A 21,575-nucleotide genomic window follows, 5' to 3' on the forward strand; every position below is an offset into this window, starting at 1 on the left:
GTGATGTCCAGGACCTGTGGTTATGTCAGAGGGGCCCTGGCCACCCAGAGGCACACTTGCCCTAGGGTTGTTGAAGGATGTCATCTCCTGAAGCTGAAGCGCCATTATAGTGACAAGTACAAACATGGTGTTTAATGAGGATAAAAAATGGGGTATAGGCAATAGCTCATGAGAAGATACCAGTTCTGGGGCTCACGGTGCAAATTCAGCTAGTTTAATAAATGTGCAGTGGGTTTGGGAGTTGTCAGGATAAATGAGCGTGGAAAAGAAGGCACAGGCTCCGAGTCCAGCAGTCTTGTCTTCTGGAATTAGCCATGCCACGAAGACCAGCCGGTCAACCTCTGTGGACAGAAACACCCTCAGCAATTAATGGGAAGAGATTCCATGTCTTGGCAGGGGAAGAGGGAATTGATTAAGTCCATATTTTTGAATCAGTAAAAAGAATTAGTAGGTGTATGACAGGTTGTTTTGTTGTTATTATTGTTGTGTTTACAGAACAGTTCAGTGACATATTGTTTTTGACTATATAGTCATTTGCCATTTTGTAAACAATGAGGACTATTATTTTTCTTTTTTAAATTATTAGAGTATAAAAGGAAAATTTAGAAAAATTCTTTCTGGAACAGTAATACGTGAGGTCATTTGTAAATCAGTGCTCTTATTTTTTTCTTTTAAAACATTTTTTTCACCCTTTGCAACAGTATGGGTGGACCTGGAGAACATTATGGTAAGTGAAATAAGCCAGTCAGAGGAAGACAAATATCATGTGATTTTACTCATATGTGGAATCTAATGAAGAAACTGAACTAATAAGCTGAATAGACAGACTGGTAGATAGGGAGCAGGCTGGCAGCCCCAGGGGGGTGGGGGTAGGGGGTAGAGGGATTGAGCAATAAAGAGAAATAACTCATGGCCACGGACAGCAGTGTGGGGATTGCAGGCAGGGGGATGTTGGAGGTGGAAGAGGGTATAAGAGGGATAAATGGTAATGGAAAAAAATACAATAAAAATAAACTATTTTTAAAAACCAGTAAAATACAATATTTTGAGGATAATCCATACAAATTGGGTAGATCTGAAACTTGTTTGATTATGGAAGTTGGGTCAACGAGAAGATAATATATATTAGGAGGCTTAGGTGTATTTTCCTGTGGAGAGCATATTCCATAGGCCTACCTGTGGTGCCTTGAGGTCTGAGTCCTACAGACGACCATCTCGAAATGTCCCGTCAAACCTACAGAGGGCTGCAGGTGCTGCTCATCAGAGTGGAAACTCTGCGCACCCCCCCGCCCCGCCGCACAGTGCCAGGTGGGACTCTGTAAGGCAGGACCGAGGAGGCGAGCCCCACACAGCTCCCCTCGTCCACCAGACCAAGCCCAGGTCACACCCGCAACCCCGGGCCCCCAGCTGGGAGTGTCCTCTGAGGCTGTTCCAAACCCCAGAGTGAGACTTTCATTGAAACAAACGAACAAACAAACAAAAATGTGTGCCCTTACCTGGTGGTGCCTTGCTGGAAAGCGTGCCCTCACGTGAGGGTAGAGGCTAGAGAGGAAAGGACCTGCGAGGATGCAGACTGTCCATGGCAGCGCCTGGTGGAGAACCAGGTTAACAGCCTGAGAACATGGCGGCGCACTCCGGTGAGTTTTGAGTGGTCATGTAGTATTTTCAGTCCACTGACCCCCTTTTCTGATGTCCTGGATTGCCCACCTCTGCTGGCTTCTGCTTCTGGAGACAAGGTTGCTGGTGATGTCATCTATAGGGGCTCATTTCCTGAGTAGAGGCAAAGCCAGTTCCACGGCAAACTCAGGGACCCTGGGGGCTGGGGCTGGGGCTGGGACTGGCTGTCTTGTCCTGTCCTGACCCTGCATCTCCTGAGCAGGAGAAGTTGGTCACACCTTGGCCACAAGTTTCCTGCTCATCCTCTCCTTTCGTCTTCCTACTGTGGACACTGGGACAGCGGCCGGCAGAGCCGACTGCCTTGCCCTCACTGTGGGCAGCCAGGGAGTGGGCATGCTTTGGGGGTCTATGGTTTGTCACTTGCCAGGTATGAGTTTTGTTTTTTTGTCCTTTTTGTTTTGTTTTTGTACACAGGGTTTATTTTAAATGTTTTATGGATAGGATAAGCCACAGGACCTGGCTGGGCCTGGCTCCTGATTTGGCCCTGGGCAGGCTTATTAGAGATGAAAGCAAGGAGCTCCTGATGTCTTCATTTGAGCCCCAAATTTCTGGCTTCTGAAAACAGCTAGCTCTGAAGAGACGGCTCCCTGGTGGGCTTAACACAGAGGCTTCCCGCCAAGGACAGAAGCCCTAGGTGCAGCTGCGGCTCCAGCTCACCTTCTCCCTCCCAGGCGTACCCTTCCTACCTGCCCAACGCCTGTGCTACCCGGGTGTACGGGACACCCAGGGCCCCCACCTGCCTCGCAGCCTCCATGGGCCAGGGCAGCTGGACACAGGGCCTGGGGTGCCATCTCATTTCAGAAAGGGGGTTTTCAGGCCAAACCCAGGCTTCAGGATAAAAGGCCATCTGTCCATCCCTCGGTGCCCAGCCCTGGCTTTCCCGAACAACATTCCTTTATGCCGGCTCCCCCGCCTCCTGCAGCCCCCGCCCCCTAGGACACTGCCTCCTTTCACCGCCTCTGTGGTCAGCTTGTTTGTTTGCCTTGCAGAGTGCAGCCTTTCTGTTGTTCTTCTCTTTTTTCTCCCCCTCATGTACCCTCCAAGCAAACCCTCCCTGGGGACACAGGATCCGGGGCCCTGGAGGAGGGCTGGGGTCTAAGGCAGAGTCCGCACCGGGGCTCGGGAGCACCCCGGCGGGTCTCCCAGAGGGGCAGAGGGAGGCGCAGGAAGAGCCTTCGTGGGGACAGTGCTAGAAGGGCGTTCCTGTCTAGCTCTCCCAGGAATCATTTGAGAGCCCTTGAATTAGTGACTTGGTCCTCCTGTGCCCCGGTTTCCCCCATCTGTGGAACACCTCCTGCCGACACAATTCAGGGAGCATTGTGTTGATATCAGTGAGGTGCCAGGGTGGTAATGACACTCACCAGGAAGATGGCATGGCTGTCCCAGGAGCCACATGGCTGGGGTGGGGGGTGGGAGTGCAAAGTAGGCCAAGAGGCTAAAGACGGCTCCAGTTTGCCCGAACCCCCCAGTTCAGCCTGCTTCCCACGCACCACACTTCCCCTGGGGAAAACTAGAGAGTGACTTCCCAGAACATGAAGGAGAACAGGCCCCTGGACAGGAAACAGTGGGCTGGGGAGGGGCACTCGCATGACCTCCCTACCTCGGGAGCTATCCTGTGGACTGCCGCTGCAGGTCTGCTGGGGGGCTGTGCCGGTCACCCCCTCAGCCTCAGAGGAGAGGCGGGCGCGGGTCTCCATATCCCGCCTGCCCCCCACCGCCATGCCTCCCTTGGGCGTTCTCTCCTGGTTGAATTCCTTCTTCCATGGCTCTGTCTTGATCCCAGGAGACACTGGTCCTGGCTTTGTGTTAGTTTGCTAGGGCTGCCTAACAAAACGCCACAAATCAGGTAGCTTAGGGGACAGAAATGCATGTGTCACAGCCTGGAGGCGAGGAGCCTGAGGTCGAGGTATCGACAGCGTTGGTTCCTCCGAGGGCCTTGAGGGAGGATCTGTTTCAGGCCTGCCCCCAGCTCGTGGTGTTTTGCTGGAGATCTTTGGCATTTCTTGGCTTGTAGATGCATCAATTCAATCTCTGCCTTCATCTTCACATGGCCTCCTCTCTGTGTGTATCTGTGTCTCAATTTCCCCTCTTTGTAAGGACACCAGCCATATTGGGTTAGGGCCCATCTTAATGACCTCATCTTAACTAATTACATCTGCAACAATCCTATTTCCAAATAAGGTCGCATTTTGAGTTCCTGGGGGCTAGGACTTCAACACATGGATCTGGGGTGGAGGTGCACACAATTCAACCCCCAACAGTCCTCCACGTGGGAAGTGAGACCCTGGAGGTATCTCCCTTGGTGCGTGGCCTGCACCTCCACTGTGATTCCTTCGTGCTCATGGATTTTGTCTCTCTTCCAGACACCACAGCGGGAAGAGGACCCACAAAACCACCAGCCACCACCCACTTCTGCTCCCCGACCCCTGCTTCTCTTGAAGCCAATTCTCTCAGCTAGACAAGAGGGAGAGGGAGGCCTGGGGTCGCCCTTCAGTGAAACTTGCTGGGGCTCTGGTCTCACTGGGGCCAGCCTGTCACCTCCTAGCCCCCAAGGGTCATGGGACGGCTGGCCCTATAGGCCTGGCTGGGCGCAGCCTGGGCTTCTGTCTTGTTTTCTCTGTATGAACACCTTTAGCAAAAGGGTACCTCATGGTTTTGTTTGGTTTTTGTTTCTTGGAGCCTCATGTTTTAAGGAAAATGAAAGTGAACATCTTTTGTGTAGAGATGAAGCATATTCCTACATGTTTATTTATTTTTATTTTTTGTAATCCTCACCCAAGGACTCCCTTCCCTCCCCACACCGACTGCTTTCAGAGAGAGAAGGGAAAGAGAGAAACATCAATGGGAAAGAGACGCATAATTGGTTGCCTTCTTGCACATGCCCCGACTGGGGATCAAACCCTCAATGTGGGTATGTACCCTGACTGGGAACTGAACCTGCAACCTTTTGGCAATGGACTGATGCTCCAACGAATTTAGCCATACCTGCCAGGGCCCTGCATGATTATTATGCAAACAAAATGGGTCTGTACTAGTACCACACCCTGCCTGCCTCACTCACTGGTGTACCTCGCCAGCCTCTGAGGACAGAGCAGGAACTTGGGGTGCCCCTGCCAGAGAGAAGCAACTTCTCATTCCAAGAGGTAGATCCTCCAGGTACACAGCAGGTCGATAACAGAGCCTGGTCCCAAACTATGTCTCCCATTGCAGTATCTAGCACTAGACGCTGACCCTGGATTCTGCCCCCGCCCCAGGCTGCCCTGGGTGAGGACTGCCTCCTTGAGGGACAGGAGGGACACGTAGACTGGCTGGAACCTCAGGAGCCATCAGGGAACACTCCTGGATGCTCCATGAGTTTGGGTCTGAGGCTGCTGAACTCAGTGTGAGAGGTGGGCAAAGGACAGAGCTCAGGGGACCGGGCAGTGGTGTCAGCAGGGCCATCTCCACGAGAGGAGGGCTATGGCTTGGGCTGACCTGAGAGGAAGTAATGCTTGATGACATTACCAGCCAGAAATGGGCCTCGTGCTGGGAGAAGCAAGGGTTGGCGTTCCTGTCTCGCTGGCTTCTTTCCCTATGGCCTTGGCCCGGGCCTGAGGGGAATCGGAGACCAACATGCCTTCTTCGCTGCCCCCACCACATTGCCCAGCATGTCTAGTGGTTCTCAGCTCAGAATGGGCAGTGCCTGCTTCCCCAGCCTCCTTCTCTCCCCAAGCACAGGCAGGCTCTGGAAGGTATCTGGCAACTGTCTTCCTTCCTGTTCTGCCCACACTTTGGTGGCCTCTCCCGGCCTGGGCCCCTAGAGGTTGGACAGGCCACCACCTACTCATTATTGTAGCATTCAACAAGTATTTGAGTGCTGATCTCGCGCCAGTTACTGGGGACCTAGAAGTGAGCAAGACAGCAGGGTCTCTACCCCCATGGAGTTTATGTTCTAGCTTGGGAGACAATCAGTCACAGGGAAATGCGTAAGGAGAGTGAGATGCTCTTGGCCTGAGCGCTACCCTCCTGGACCCGCCAGGCACCTCCCAGACAGCCCTGGCCTGACCACAGAAGTGCACCTAGCCATGCCCCGGCCTTCTCTCCCAGGGTGGAGAGGTCAGGAGGGGCCCGGGGAAGGGGTAGGTCTTCACCTCTATCCTTGTTGCCCAGATCAGTCTTGTGTCCCTCAGGTGGACCCTCTAAGAATACTGCCACCTGCCACAGGTGGGTTGGATACCCCACCTCCAGCCACACCCATTAACTTGGCTGACCCTTCTTGTGAAAGCCAGTGTGTCTGACTACAGAATTATTCACTTCCCTTGTCAAAATACTGAAACTTACTTAATCCAAAGGCATCACCCAGAACGATTTTCAAATCCTGGAAAAGAGCATGCGTGTTCTTCACTTTCTGATGCTTTTTAATTTTTTAAAGCTCCCTATGGCTTTAGGATCAGGAGAAACTTTTAAATAATGTATAGTGGAAGTTTCCAAGAAACTTTTTTTTCAAGTCTTTTAAAGTTTGAGCAGTACCCTGGTTCCCAGGAATGACCTTTACACACGTCTGATTCATGCATGGTGTTTGCTTGTGGAATTCAAGGGTGAGCCTGGCTCAACTCAAAAACAAACAGTGGGCCGTGGAAGTCTGGAAAACGCGGTCCAGATCAGCGTGTGGTGCAGCGGCTCCAAGCAGCACTCGGTTCCTGGAAGCCCCCACCCCACCCTGCAGGCTCAGATGTGAGCAGCCCCCCAAGAGGGAGTGGGAGACCTCCTTCAGGAGGCTCTTGGTCCCGCCTGCATGTGGAGAAGGTTATTAGCCCTTCTGCAACCTCACCACTAGTCTAGAGAAAAATAGTCAATGAAGGATGCGCCAGAGGACACTTCCTGGTGCCTGAGGGTATTTCTGCTCCTGGCAGTGCCAGCGCACTGCCTGCTCTGGCTCTCCTTGAAGTCTCCTCGTATACTGGAGGTGTGTGCAGCCTTGTGACTAATACCCTGGGCTTCTGCCAGGGAGGGGTGTGGTCCCAACGAGGCCACCCAGAAAGCACCTTGTTTATATGGTCAGCCTAGGGATTTATTTGCCAAAAGCCTGTCACCCATTACATTACTGCCTGGTGGCTCCAGGACTTTTAAATTGTGATTAAGCTGGGGCAGCAGGAGGAGGGAGGAGAAGGACAGGAGAAAATGACCCCTGCTTGCCTCTCTCCCGCCCCTCTTTTCCTCCTCTTCTGTGGGCAGTGTGCCCCCAGTGGGGCTGGCCCCTGGATGCACTGCCACAAATGCACAAAAATGTTTGTATGAAAAAGTTTACCTTTACACTAAGTATGGAAGGAAAAAAATGAAACAACCTAAACATTCATCAACACGGGACTGGTTAAATAAGCTGTGGGTGTGTTCATGCAATGGAGTGTTATGCCCCATTAGAAAACATGGAGACAGATTACATGTGCTGCGATCATATGTTCAGTGAAGGAACACACTGACAAACTGCGTGTAACATGACAAGCTGTCTGGGAGCACCCCCGACGCTCTGTGCTGGGGATGCAAGCGTGAGCCACGCCTTCCTCCAGGCTCTCAGGCGGGGGCAGAGGGCCGCGGGGCTTCCCCAGGCCCCTCACTTCCCCTGGAATGTTTCCAGTTGGAGGGGAAAAACTCTCCAAAGGTTTCCATTTTTAGCCAACATCTCTCTGCAACACTAGATTTTTAGTAATTTTTAAAGTCAAACTTTAGAACAAAGTAAACATATGATCTACTTCCTGTTACCCATAGATTAGAGAGCCCCACACCAACCACCTTGAACCAAAGAAAACCAAACAAATTAAGTACAATTCACACTCATGAAAGAAAATTTTAGATTGCAATTTTTGTACAATAAATATTTTTAAATAGAATCTTTTTAAAAAAAAAATGTCATTATAAAGTCAACTGCCCTTCTTTGGGAAGAACTGACTTATGCTTTTCCTCCCTATTTGGTAATGAACTATCCTTTCATTTATGACGTGCTGCTGATAGTAATTTAGACAGTATTTTTTTTTTTTTTCATAGCAAAATCAAATGCTGGCAATCTCCTGTCAGGCTGCTGTACTTTTACTTCTGTTCATGCCTATCCTGCGTCCTTCACCAAAGGACACTGAGAATAAATATATGGTCCAAATTATTACAACTTTGACCCTCGTTTCTGGACACTGTCCTATCCAGCCCAGAGGGACGTTCTAAGATGGTGTGTTCAGTGTCCTGGGCGACCTCGCTTCCCTAGGCAAACGTGCCCTCCCCATTGTTTTATATTCTCAAGCAGCATGTGCCCTGCAGAGCTTCAGGGCTCCGTCCCTAGTGGCCAAGCCCACAGCGCCGCAAGAGTCACTGGGGTCGTTGGCTATTTTGCAAAGATCTAGCATTGGAACCTGGCCCCCTGAGGAAAGATGGATGGAGCATCTCACAGTATCAAGAGCCACTCCTAGGCACCCTGAGGAAAGGCAACAGTAGTTTTCTGCCCTATTGGAATCTTTAACACCATTGGACAAACAAGATAATTGCCCAAACATACAAAGACAACAAGAGGCAGAAAATAGTAAATACCAGCTGACACAGTGAGACACATGGAAAGTATGAGTTTTCTGAAAGCTAGAGAATGAAGAGATCCTTTCTGGCTAGGATGGTTAGAAGTGTATGGTGATCAAGAGAATATTCGGGAGTCCAGTTGCTGACTGCACCTCTCACTAGCTGCGGGACTGCCCCGTGCCTAGGTCCCTTCAGGTGCCAAGTGAGGATAATAATCTTGCCTACTTCATACAGCTGTTATGGAGATTAAAGGGCTGGGCGTGTCATAAGCATCCGTAAGCATTCACCTCTGTCAGGGTGACATTTGAGAAGGAGCATGTTTAGAAAATGGAAACTCATCCCTACTGGCTAGAGGGCATCATTAGGGTTAATCCAAGAGCTTAACAGGAGAGGAATTTGGAAATGCAGGGGAAAGAAGTCAACAATAGGCTGACTTGGAGTTATGTTCGCTTTTAGGAAATGTGGTGCCAGAGGTGATAGCACGGCTTTTGCGTCAGACTGTGATGTGGACAGTTGGAACCATCCTCCAGGGCGGGGAGCAGGTCCAGGGTCAGAGAGTCTTCCGAGCTGATGCTCTGGCCACAGATGCTCAAGCGTGTGTGTGTCTGGATGAGCGGATGGGGGCAGTGGCTGTGGATGAGATCCTTGCAGGAGGGGAGAACCGAGGGAAGAAGGGAACCATAGTGATAGTTCACCAAGACCACGAGGCCCTGAAGGGGAGGCTGATGTGCAGCCAGGCCTCCTGTCCCTGTGGGGCTCCTGTCCCTTGCTGATCCCGTTGCTCAGGCTTTCTCTGCTTTCCACTGCCCACTGCTTCCCAGTCACCGCTACTCTGCGTTCCAGTCTTCTGCACACATCTTTTGTAGCCCTCCAGTGAGAGGTCTCCCAGTCCCTATCACTTCCTGGACCACACAAGCTCTCCACACCGCGCAGCAGCAGCGCTCCATGACATAAGCTTCGGGCAGCCAGCCGCATGCTACATGCATGAGCCGTGCCCTGTGGCAGCCAGAAGGGCCAGTGGGGGCTCGGGTCCCGTGACCCGATATACGTTCCATACGAGGGAGGCGCGAGCCCTTCTGCATGGTTCCATCAAACCTGCTTTGTGAGAGGAACGTGAACCAACCCCTATGCTTAGAGACCCTGTTGTGTCCTAAGAGGGTCTTGGGGGAAAGCAGATGGCAGGAGGTTGGGGTGGTACTGGATGTCTGCAAATAAATATAGTCTGGTGAGGTGGGAAAAAAAGAGCTTGTACAGCCCTAGAGGGAAAGAACCAGGAGTGATCCCTGGAAACAGGGGCTCTCAGAAAACAGACGAGAGTGAGCAGAAGCCTGGGCCGCGTAGAGGGTGCCGTGCCCAGGGCCGCGGGCCACCACCCTTTCTCCTGCTTCCAGAGGTTGTTTAGGTGGATGTGCCCAATGCAGACCTGTGCCCGCCACTCAGGGATGTCTGAAAGTGCAGCACAGACAACAGCATGAAAAGATAATACGTGTGAGCCCCCAAATGAGCCTTTTGTTTTATGGAGAGAGATGACGGAATTGCAGTAAATGGGGCTGGGGGCACAGAGAAGGATTGGATCACCATACTTACAAAATAACTTGGGGTGACCAGGAGAAAATAACTATTCAGGAGGGAGAATCAAGAACTTGGTGATTGGGGGCACTCTGGGGTATTTTGAAGGTGGAACAGAGTTAGAAGAGGCAAGATTATTATATGACATTTATATTGGATACTTAGGAAGTTTCATTGTATGATACACTATAAAGTCTACTCTTCTTTGCCCTTAAGAGAGCATCAGAGATGCTCTTTAAAAAAAAAAAAAAAAAAAAAAAAGGAAGAAGAATACGGGTATTTGCCCTGGCCGGGTGGCTCAGTTGGTTGGAGCATGGTTTGTGCACCAAAATGTTGTGGGTTTGATCCCCCGTCAGGGCACATACCTAGGTCGTGGGTTCGATCCCCAGTCAGGGTGCATACAGGAGGCAACCAGTCACTGTTTCTCTCTCACATCAATGTTTCTCTCTCTGCACCCCCTTCATCTCTCTCAAAAATCAATAAACATATCCTCAGATGAGGATTAAAAAAAGAGAGGCTACAGCAATATTGTAATAAATAAATAAAAATAAAGAATGCAGTTATTAACATGGTGACACAGACTCAAAATACTGAGATACCCAGACCAAGACAAGACCACAAAAGCTGCTTTTATTTGGGTTGCGTATGGATTTTCCCAGAAAATGCCAGCATCTCTGTCACTGTCAGGTTCTCTTGGTTCATTTAGAAGCAAAATGTAAGAATTGTGGCAGTAGAAATCTCAACTGGCTGCTCAGTCTCCCTGGGTTCTTGCTGATACCTAGCTTCCAAGGCCTCCTCCGTGGCCACCAGCGCCACAGTGTCCTTTAGTCACAGGGACTCAGAGGGCAGACCCCCATTGCCAGTGGTCTCCCCACCCTTCCTGCCAAGAAGCAGGGGTTTGACTGTGCGCCCGCCTGCCCTTCCCAGCCTCACCCCGCGTGACGTCAGGGCCAGCTGCGGCCATGTGACTTTCCCAATACATTCCGTTTCCTTCTGACTTTGCCTCTCTGCTGCTGAGATTTAACCCTGAGTCCATTTGGGCGCTGCTCTGCCAGTCTCACCCTGCGTGTGTGTGGCTGCTGACCCACACATGGGAGTTCCTGGAGGGACCATCTCCCTCACTCTCTGCTGTCTTTCTTGTGGGCACGTGGAGCTAGGTGCCCCAGCCTGTGACCCATGGGCTCTGTGGAATTACCAGGGAGGGAGTCATTGGGTGTGGCCCAGTGAGCCCGCCAGGTGACTTCCTGTGACTCTCTCTGCCTGACACCTGCCAGGGACCTCCTATTAACAGCTCATTTTCCTACAGTCTCTCTGCCTTCTTTTCTTCCCCCTCCCAGATCTTTCTGCTTCTTGTTTTTGCAGAAATTATTTTTTTAAGGGAGAAGAAAAACGCAGAGAATAACACCATCCACATTAGTGTCCACCTGTGTTCAGAATGCTCTCAGGGTCCTTGGTCCCCACCCACCCTGCCCCACAGGGCTCCTGGCTGCCTCCGTTGGGGCAGCTCTGGGCGCTCTGCCCGCACCCCCTGAAAGTAATCACCTCGTACCTTCTCTCTCCAGGGTTCCGTGGAGAGCGGGGCTGCGGCTTCTGCGGACAACCAGAAGACAGACCCAGTGATGGAGCCAAAGCTCAAAGCGATAGATTGGGACAAGGTAACTGGCACAAGGTGGGGTGGAATGACGATCGGGGGCTCCTAGGGCCAAGGAGAGGGTGTGTGGTTATTTGTGACACTCGCCCAGGAAAGATGAGGTTGGGAAGCAGGTGACCAGAGCGCAGAAGCATGACCTTGCAGCACACACATGACCAAGGCTGTGATGGGTGTGGGGAAACTGTGCACGGAGAGGTCTGTGCAGAGCCGGGTCCCAAACACCCCAGGGAGGGGCCTCCCACAAGGACCCCTGATGCTGAGAAGAGCACATCGCGGGATCGGCAGCGCAGACGTGCCTGGCTTGACCCAGGCACAGGCAGAGCTGCCCAGGTACCAGCAATCACTGGCAAGGGTCAGCAGCGTAGGAGCCTACAGAGGCTGGTGGGGACAGGGCAGCCATTCGCAATGCTTGTCTTCAGAGCCTGACAATGAACTCCCCTTGGTGTTTAGAGGCCAGCATCTAAGGGGATTAGGCAGACCTCCGCTGTTGGTTAGAGGAGTCCCGAGGTGGTAGTGGAGCCACTCAGTGTGTGTGTGGGGGGGGGGGGCAGCGTGGCCTGGGGGCCCTGAAGGGAACCAGATGTGGGAGCCATTTCCTTCCAACCTGCGTCATGGGACGGTCCCAGTGTCGTTTTGCCATTTCCTCTTGGAAAAGACACAAGTGCGTAAAAGACATAAGTGTCCCCTGCCTGTGATGGACACCAGACAAGAGACAAACAGGACAGGCTCCCATATCCAGGGAACTCACAATCTGATGGGGAGGACAGACCACTCCCGCCCCCTCCACCCCGCAGGTGGTACAATGTGGGGAGATGCCAGAAGCGTGTCCAAGGAACACATATGACCAGAGGTGGGGGCGGACTCCAGAAAGCTTATTGTGTCCTGGGCCCCTTTGTGCAGGACTCCTGAGCACCGACTGCAGGAACTTGGGGATGGGATCTGTCACGTGGGAATTGCCACCACCTTTAGGGGAGCCCATCAGCCCATGACAAAGACGTGCATGTGTGCTCTATTAGAAAGGCTGGGACAGGCTGTTCTGTGCCCACCCCCTCTGAGGGGCATGCATCCAAAAGGGAAGTAGAAGACTAGGGAAGAGAAAGGCTAGTCCGGACCACACGGCGTACCCCCCAGAGGGCTCGCCAGAACCTGGGGTTCTGACCTGGAACTATGGGTTTGGCCATGATTGCTCACTGCCCAGGCCAGGGGCTGAGGATGGAAGGTCTTGGTACATATGGCTGACTTCTCTGGAAGTTTGATGGCTTGGGCTTTTTCTGCCCATGGGCAGGACAGACGGGGAGACAGCCAGCTGGACTGGGACAAACACCTTAAAGCCATGGAGTCAGGACCTCACCCTGGAAAGGGGAGCTGCAGTGAGAGACGAGGAGGGTGCAGGGATGGGGACAGGACCAGAGAGGACGCTGCAGCAGGGCCTGCTGAGGACTCAGGGCCCGCAGACAGGACCAAAGCAGCCCTGAGGAGGGGTCCCTTGCACCAGCACCTGTGGGTTTGTCTTAGGGCTTGGATGTTGGAAAGAAAGTAGTTTAAAGAGAGAGCTTATCAGGGCTGGATAAATGTCCTGCTGTGCGGCAGGGTCCTCCCGCAGTCCACCTGGGCTTCAGGTTCAAGGCTGACTCCAGCCCTGTCACTGCGTGGGGGGTCAGGTGGGTGGGGATCAAGGCCACCCAGGCCTGTTCCACTATCTCCTGTGCCCCCATCCGGGGGAGGAGGGGCCTCTCCTCTTCCTCCTTCCCCAGGGCCTGCTCCTGGCTCCCTGCCGGCACAGACAGGTCACGCCTGACTCACCCTCCCCACCTCTGCCATTCTTTCACGCATACCCTGTCTTCCTCCTCCCTGCTGGGCTGAGAGAGGGGCCAGGGCTGGCCCAAGAGAGGTGTGGAGGCCCTCCCTGGCAGAGAGCCCCGGGCCCCCGGGGAGCGATGAGGGGTGGGCTTCCCGCGTCCCGGCTCACTGAGAAGACCCAGCCCGGGGAGCTGGGCTTCCCAGAAGGGTGAGCAGTGCTTTGCTTGCTTTTCTTATTTTCTTTTTATTCATCTCCCTTGGGGTCAATCCCAGCCCCTTTGAGGGGAGTGAAGAGGCAGGGAGCGCCCCCAACGCCCTTGTCTAATTTAAGCTCGGTACCTGTTTCTAACCCAGGCCAGGGGCTTGGGTGGTTCTGTTGGGTTGGGACTTCAAAGGGGGCAGCAGTTTTTTCTCTGCCTTGGGTCCTGGGCCTGGAGTGGGTTTACACATTCACCCCTGGGGCAAAGGGACTTGCCAAAGTTAGCCCTTCCTGCTTTGCATTCAAGGGGAGCTCTTCCGGGCGCTGCTGAGGAAGGGAGCCTTGGGCTCCTGTGGCCAAGCCTCTCCAGCCCTAGGACTGGGGGACAGAGTGGGCCATGCTGGAAAGAAGGCGGGAGGCTGGGGTGCTGGGACACAGGGAGAAGGTTCTGAAAAGACAGCAGAAGGGCCAGAAAACCTGCTTAGAGGCGTGGAGTGGTCTGATTTTCAGGTTCTGCCTGGGAGTTTATTGGAACCATTTCTAAGTCATTCCTTCAATCACCCAGTCAGGCGAGACCTAGGCTTCCTTGTGGGATGAGAATCTAGGCCGCAGCCCCTCACCTTCCACTACACCCTGCCTGTCTCCCGGTTCTCTGGAACCCAGCCAGCTGGGGCTTGGTGGCTTCTGGGCACACCTATCCCATTTGTCCCACTGCCTCTTTTCACTGCTTCCCTGTGTCCATTCCAGAACCCTCCCCGGCAGCCTCTTCCCTCCTGCCCACTGTGGGGGCCAGCTTTCTGGAACCAGATGCAACCGGAGTAATTTGAAGGGCTTGCAGAAGTTCCTGCCCAGAGGGATCCGGGCAGCAGAGTTAGGGCCAAATTAACATTTCTTTTATTAAGCTCTTACCTTGTGCCAGGCACTGCAGGCCAAGCACTTTAAATATAAGACCTATTATCTGATGTAATCTTCACTCGAAGAGGTAAGATTAACAGTTTAACAAGAAGGAAGAGCTTAAGTCTCCTGCCCAAAGTCACCGTGCTGGTTCTCTTAGTGCAGCCGGTGCTACTGCTGAGCCCCTCTCCCTCGCTAGGCACCCCTCCACATGTCCTGGAACCTGTCCACCCTTGAGGCTGCAACTGGGAGAGGGGGGTGGCAGAAGTGGAGTGGGGGGAGGGGGAGAAGGCGGAGCAGGTCCTGTGAGGGAAGTGTCTCCAGAGCTTTGCCACACCCTCCTCCTCCTGTCCTACCCTCAGGCTAAGCCAGGCCCCCCAGAACTGGCTCCAGCTCCACCAGGTAGAGGCCACTCCCTTCCCTTAAGAGACAGGTGGAGCCCTCCTGCCAGCATGTCACAAAGCCAAGGGCAGTGCCGGGCTCTCAAAGCCCCCTTGCCACCTACACACACACAGGCACACACTCGGCATCAGGCTGCTTCGAGGGTCCCCAGGGAGGGCCTGGCAGAGTTGATGCTGGCCACATGAGTTTAATCTTTTAACCCTCACTGAAGTCACCGAGAACTCAGGAAAATAGCCCTTGGATGTGAACAAGGGCCCTGCTGGCCAGCCCAGCCCTGGGGAAGGCCCACCTCAGCCCTGTGGGTGCAGCCCTGGCACACCTCCCAGCATTCTGCAACCCCCGCCCATGTCACCTTGGGTCCCCTTGGGCCTCCCTTCTCCCCTTGACCCTTCCCAGAGTATGGGCCTGGAGAGGTTGGCTGCCTGGGGTGATCCCCAGGGACCTCCCGAGGACCGTCCTCGCTGGGCCAGGGTCTCGCGTTTTCTCCCCGCTTGTCCCCTTTCTCAGAGCTCCTGGCCCCTCTTCCGAAGAGCTCAGGAGTGCTCAAAACAACACCCACCCCCTCCCCTGGAGAGAAACCAGGCAGGTGGGCTGGGAGCTGCCCTCTGTCCCACGAGGGCGGTGGATGAAGCAGGCCCGAGTCAGGAGGGGGGTGATCATAGACAGCTGTGTCCTGCCTCCCCCTCAGCAAGGGGGAAGCGATTCTCGCTCAGTGTGGTGTGGGGCGTCAGGAGGATCCGGCAGAACGTGCAAGGGGTATCAGAAAGCGAGCTAGCTGCCAGTGAAAGACCAGCCTTGTTCACTCACTTTAGGATGGGGCCAGGGAGGCAGACCCCATTCACTGCCCTTTTGTCCCAGGGACTGAGGTGACACTGGCATTCTGCACGGAGCGTGGCTCTCCTCCGTTTCCTAGGCTTTGCCTCTTTTCACGCTGCTCCCGCCCACTCCCATTTCCCTGAACCCTCACACGGGGGCCTGAGGCCGCCTCCCCGGCTACCCCATCACCGGGGAGGAGCCAGGTGGTCCAGAACTGCCTCTGGTCTTGAGCACAGGAGCTCCCAATTAGAGGAGCCACCTCTGCGAGGCCACCAAGAGCCCCCATGGACCCCTGCACTAGACACCCCTGCTGGGTCCCTCACAGCCTTGGTGCTGGCAAGTTCACAGCCACGAGGGGCCTGAGCCAGCTGGTAGGAGGCCTTCTGGCCCTGGGTTAAGGTGAACTGGGGTGCAGGTGCCATGTCTGGCACACACAGCTGAGCACCTGGCCTGTCTCCTCATCTGCAATATGATGACGTGGCACGCCCTCGTCCTCAAAATCACAGCTTACAAAGGGTGATGGACATGGAGTCTTATCCCAGGGGCCTGGGACAGGGACACAGGAACAATATGTCCTGGGATTCCTGTTGAGCTTCTTGTCCTCATTCCCGTCCCCACCAGTCCTGGTAGGAAGCCCACCCCTGCCTTCCTGGCTCAGAAAGCTGCCCTGGAGCTGTGCGTTCTGGGGTCTGGGTAGACAGTTCTTTAAACAGTTGCCTTGGCTGGTGGCTGTGGTCGTGGGAGGAGCTGCTGGCGCAGAGCAGCTACCCCCTCTCCCCACACTTGCAGCTTTTGGAGATAAGTAGGTTCCCATCTTTCTGCCCCTGGAAAGAGTTCTGTGCCACCTGGCTCCCCTGCTGCCTGCAGGAGGGGGACCTGGGAAGTGGGGAGGCAGGGAGAGCAGAGGAGGCCCCCGCCCCAGCCTGGCAGCATGCATGCCCTTCCACCCACCCTCGGGGCAGCAGGGGCAGGCTGCCCTTTCCCCTGCCGCCGCTGCAGCTGCATTCCTGGCATAGCGAGGCGGGGGGCCCTCCCCCTCCAGCTGGGGCAGGGGCAGAGCCAGGCGGGGGAGGGGAATGGGACACACACACAGTTGGCGCTAGTGCTTTAGCCAAAGTCTCCCTGGACTTGCGTGTGCTTTTTGGGGCCCAGCCTGTTGCTTGATGTCTTCCAGTTCACCAAAGGACCCCCCACCTTCATCCATGTAGTCCTACTTTGGCCGGGCAACCCTGAGGAAATCACTTGCCCTCTCTGAGCATCAGGTTCCACAGCTGTAAAAGGAAGATCTGCCATTGTGAGGGTTGCTATGAAAGCCCCCAGATGGCTGAGAACTGGAGGTGTGGCCTGTTCCCCACTTCCTTGCCCCACCCAACCTCCTCCAGAGGCTGGCAGACCTTTGCAGATGTCTTTGAAGCCTTCCCTGTGTCCCCCAAGCCTTAGGAAGTAGGGGTGGGAAGGGGACAGGACCAGACACCAGCTTGCAAGGAAGAGAACCATTTGTGGGTTAGCCAAGGAGTCCTCTGCCAGGTAGAGTAGGAGGTGAAGTTTATCTGGAATCCCTTCCCACTCATTGGACCCAAGCTGGCATTTCTTGGCATTGTTCCTTCTCAAGACGGGTTTCCAGCCAGCTGCCATGTTGGAAATGACCAGCAAGTGAGAGGTGTTGAACCCAGCTGAGACCCTCTCCTTCAATAATCAGAACTGGAAGAGAATTGAGAAAAGACACCCTGCCAGTACACATACCATCTAAATCAGGTGGAGCACGCAGCGAATGTCCCACTCCTGGGAGGGTGTGTGGAAGACGTACAGCTGGGGAGGAGGGAAGAGGCTCCCACTCCAGGACCCACCACCCCCATCTCAAGAATCACTTAAGCCCCCTTGGCCTCAGGGTCCTTCTCCGTAAAATGGGGAGATCAGCAGTCCTGGCCTTTGGTACTTACATGGAAGGCTCCTTTAACTGCCCCTGGAATGGTGGGCTGAGGCTCCAGTGGTGGCAATAGAGGTGTTGACCTTTGAGGAGTGACGGAGACGTTGCAGCATAAGAGTGAGCCTTCTCGGGCTTCCTCCAGGGTGGTGCTTCAGCCCCGGGGTGAAGAGCGCCACCTCACAGAAGCATACCGGGGGCTAGACCCAGAACCCGGGTTCAAGGCTGTCCAAGGCCAGTGCAGGGGTCAGAGGCAGCCTTGGGGCCAACTCTGGGCAGCAAGTCCACCAATTTGTACGGTGGCCAGTGCCTGCTGGTCTGTCCAGGGAGAAACCAAAGTGGTGTACAAAGATCAGATGGGCATCAGGACATCAAACGAGAGACCCCTGTGCTCAAGGAGGAGGGCGGTGGGGGGCACTGGATCTGTTCCCACCACACCTGTGTACAAACAACTCTTCAGCACCGTAGCTTCCACGCTCCACACCTGCTCTGTCCTTTTGCTCTGTTCCCTTTGCAGCAGGGTGAGGCTCAGGCTGGAATCCCTGCTCGCTGCCTACCTACACATTTCTTCCTGGTCCCAACCTAGTTAAGCTGAGGAATCCTATGCCGCTTTTGCTCTCTTTGTACAATAAAGGCAAAATGGATCAATAGGTGAAAATTTTCCCAAACCACTGCAAGACTCAGAGAAAGGCCTGCCTGGCCGCACCTCTAGGCTATAGCTGGAAACATTCATTGTCTAAGGTATAATTCTAAATAAGTGTACAAGTGAAAAGGAAGGCATAGAGTGTCATGTGTAAAACAAAAGTAGGACATATGAAAACAAGTGTTTTTATTTGAGAAACATGGTGATAAGTTAAGGATGAATATTACTATCCTTAGAGTAACAACTGGGGAAAACACCAAAAAGGCATAGCTAAGAAGTCAGTAAAGGACATAATATAGAATATTTTTGAAGTGCTTGATTAGTACAAGCAAGGCAAAAAGGAATAATAGAGGAGACGAACAGGAAACAAATAGCAAGATGGTGGAATAACTGCAGCATTAAATATAAATGGACTAAATACTCTAACTAAATGGCAGAGATTGTCTGACTAGATTTTTAAAAAAGACAGACCCAAAACTATATGCTGTCCACAAGAGATGCCCTTTAAATGTAAAGATGTACACAGTTTGAAAATAAAAGAATAGGAAAAGATAGGCCATGCAAATGCTTAGCATAAGGAAGCCTGGTGTGGCTCTATTAAGGTTCAGGACAAAGAGTATTACCAGGGACCAAGATGGCTATTTCCCAATGATTAAGGGGCCAGTTTATCAAAAAGACATAACTGGGCAACCTTGGACAAGTTACCTGGCTTCAATTTTCCCATCTGCAAGATGACAGTAATAATAGTGCTTGCCTAGTTAGGGGATGATAGAGATCCAATGATTAAGTGTTTAGAATCATGCCTGCATATAACAAATGCTCTGTGAGTCTTAGCTCTCAGCGATGTTGCAATTGGGACAAAGCCTCAAGCACTTTCCATGACCCTGGCCTACCTTCTGAGGTGGGGCTCTGTAGGCTGTGCGAGATAAGGTGTAAACACAGGCCACTAGCTGGTTCCTCCAGTTTTTTTCCTGGTGGTGGTGGTGCTGGGTGTGTGGGTACATGCGTGCACATACATGGGGCGGGGGAGGGCACGTGCATGTGTTTCTGTGGGTAGAGGCCTGAGGCAGAGAAATGGAAGGAATGAGACAGCTTGAACCCAATGAGTCCATTTCCTACTAAAGCCAAGGGAGAAAGCCAAGCGACTAGGTGGGGTTTGGATGGTTGCCTTGTGTAACTGGTGCTGAATGGGGCGGCTCCAGGCTGACCTGAGTCATCTTCCAGCCTGGGAAGCAGGGAGGTAGCCAGCACCTGGGCACTGCCAAGTTCACATAACAGGAAACCGCAACCATCTTTGGGCCTTTTCCCCAGGCCTCAGACACAGGGGGAAAGCCCAGGGACCTCGCCTGTCTGCCTGAGATCCCTAAGCGCCTGCTCCAAGGCTGTGACGGCAGGGCTGCGGGGCCTGCTGGGCCCAGCCAGCTGTGGTCCGAGGGCAAGGTTCCAGCCACGGATGCAGGGAGGCACGTTTCAGAATCGCTGTTGCCTCTTCCTCCCAGGCTTGTGTGTTCCTCCCCCATATACTCTGTTTCTCTCTTTCAGCTTTCCTTTCCTGACACTACCTCCCTTCTTACCTCCAGTAGCCACCTAACTCCCTTGTATTGGAGACTTATTGACATCCACTATGTGCCAAACGCTGGGCACATCTTGCCCTCTCTGTTATCATGGGTGGTGGGCACATCGGCTTTATAGACAAGCGCTGAAGGGCTCCAAGAGGCAAAGGCACTTGCCCAGGATCCCACAGCTGATAAATGGCAGAGCCAGGCTTTAAAGATGTTCCCTCACCACAGCTCCATTGTTCTTTACTGGTTTTGGTTTGCTGATTTTTGTCCAGATGAATCTCCTTCAATACACTGACTCATCAGAAACCTTCAAGGGCTTCCCATTACCTAGAGCTGGAGGTTCCAAATTTTTTGATCTTGCATCCCTATAAGTAAAACATTAGGGCACACTTTCCATTATATTTCCATTTTAATTATCTATAAATTATTTGCTTGAGATAATGCACTATTGTATTATGTGCATGAAAAACACATTCAAATACAGTTTAAAGATGAGATACATACAAATAGAGTCTCTAATATTCTCTCCATGCCTCGGGGGATCAGCCGGGAAGTACCCCTGGGGCATGCATACACCCCCACCTTGGCGACCACTGGCCCAGAAGATGAAGTACCAGCTCCGGGGCCTGGTATGAGGTGTTCTGTCATCTAACACTCTCGGCAGGTTTCTTCCTGCCCCACAGGAAGTCAAGCGCACATCTCAGCCTACAATCCCTCCCCCACTTTTCCCCCTCCTCCTTACCAAGTCCTCCGTGTTGTGTGAGCTCCATCCCTCTCTCCTGATGGTCTCAGTCAGATACAGCAGTTCTCCGCAAAGCCCTTTCCTTCTACCCTGGACCCAGGCATTTGTACCAGTCATCCTGCCTCCCAAGTGCAGCTTCCCTGTATCTGCACTAAACTATCTTGCCTGGCATACCTTATCTTCCTGAGCACTTTATGCAGATACCATTATTATTACTTCATATTATTTCATAGCTCGAGAAACTGAGGCTTAGAGAAGTCAAGTAATTTGCCCAAGGTCACACATAAATGATGAAGCTAGGGTTTGTACCCAGGCCTGACTCCAGAGTCTGAACTCTGATTAAGCACTAAGCTATGCAAAACGAAGATGGTCTCTCACACTCCTGTTATTCTTCCCAGTGTCTAGCATAGGAGTATGTAGATGAAATATCAAGCAACTCTTTGAATGAATGATGGCTTGACTGGATGAATGAATGCACTGTCCAGGCCAGCACCAGGAAGAAATCCTGTGGTAGAAGAAGAGGGGCCCATTTCACTCCTGGTACAGGAGGTATTGGCTCCTGCACCTGAAGAGTCCTGGGCACGACTTCTAGCTTCAGGCACGGCTGAATCTGGGAGCTCAGGTGTCATCACCTGGGTTCAGTGTCTTTAGATCCTGCCTTGGCCACCCTCTGTGTTGACTGAGTCCTCAGGCAGGCTCTGCTAGCAACTCCAGGGCCATGCCTCACCAACTTAGCAACTCCAGCAGGAAGAGAGTGTCTGATGACTTATTGCACTGGCTTAGGTCATGAGTCTGTCCCGGTCCATTTCTGTGGCCAGGAGCTGAGATGAGCAGCTTAGTCAGTCCTGAATCACTGAAGTGAAAGGGTAGGTACCCCCCTACAGACCATGTGAGGTAGAGGATGATGACTGGGATACTATAACTAGGAGACAAGAGAATGAATGTGTGCAGGTATGAATATCAAGTATCCTCTGACTTCATCTCTTGCAGGACCTGGTAGACTGGCAGAAGCCCCTACTGTGGCAGGTAGGCCACTTGGGAGAGAAGTACGACGAGTGGGTCCACCAGCCAGTGACCAGGCCCATCCGCCTCTTCCAGTCAGACTTCATCGAGGCCCTCACCAAGACTGTCTGGTGAGCCCTGCGCTGAGCCCATGGTGGGC

The 21,575-nt window shown here is 53.1% G+C and overlaps 1 protein-coding gene across 1 annotated transcript in view; it reads left to right on the forward strand.

Moving 5' to 3' along the window:
* The window catches only part of FA2H (fatty acid 2-hydroxylase), a 46,176-nt gene that overhangs the window by 14,165 nt on the left and 10,436 nt on the right, over positions 1-21,575 (forward strand). The window contains exons 2-3 of the mRNA XM_054579189.1: positions 11,343-11,435; positions 21,404-21,546. Coding sequence (XP_054435164.1) covers positions 11,343-11,435; positions 21,404-21,546 — 236 coding nt within the window. The remainder of the gene's footprint in view (positions 1-11,342; positions 11,436-21,403; positions 21,547-21,575) is intronic.

Source organism: Pteronotus mesoamericanus, unplaced genomic scaffold (assembly GCF_021234165.1).
Source record: "Pteronotus mesoamericanus isolate MK-2021 breed Mesoamerican mustached bat unplaced genomic scaffold, CSHL_Meso_final contig_52, whole genome shotgun sequence".
Taxonomy (NCBI): domain Eukaryota; kingdom Metazoa; phylum Chordata; class Mammalia; order Chiroptera; family Mormoopidae; genus Pteronotus; species Pteronotus mesoamericanus.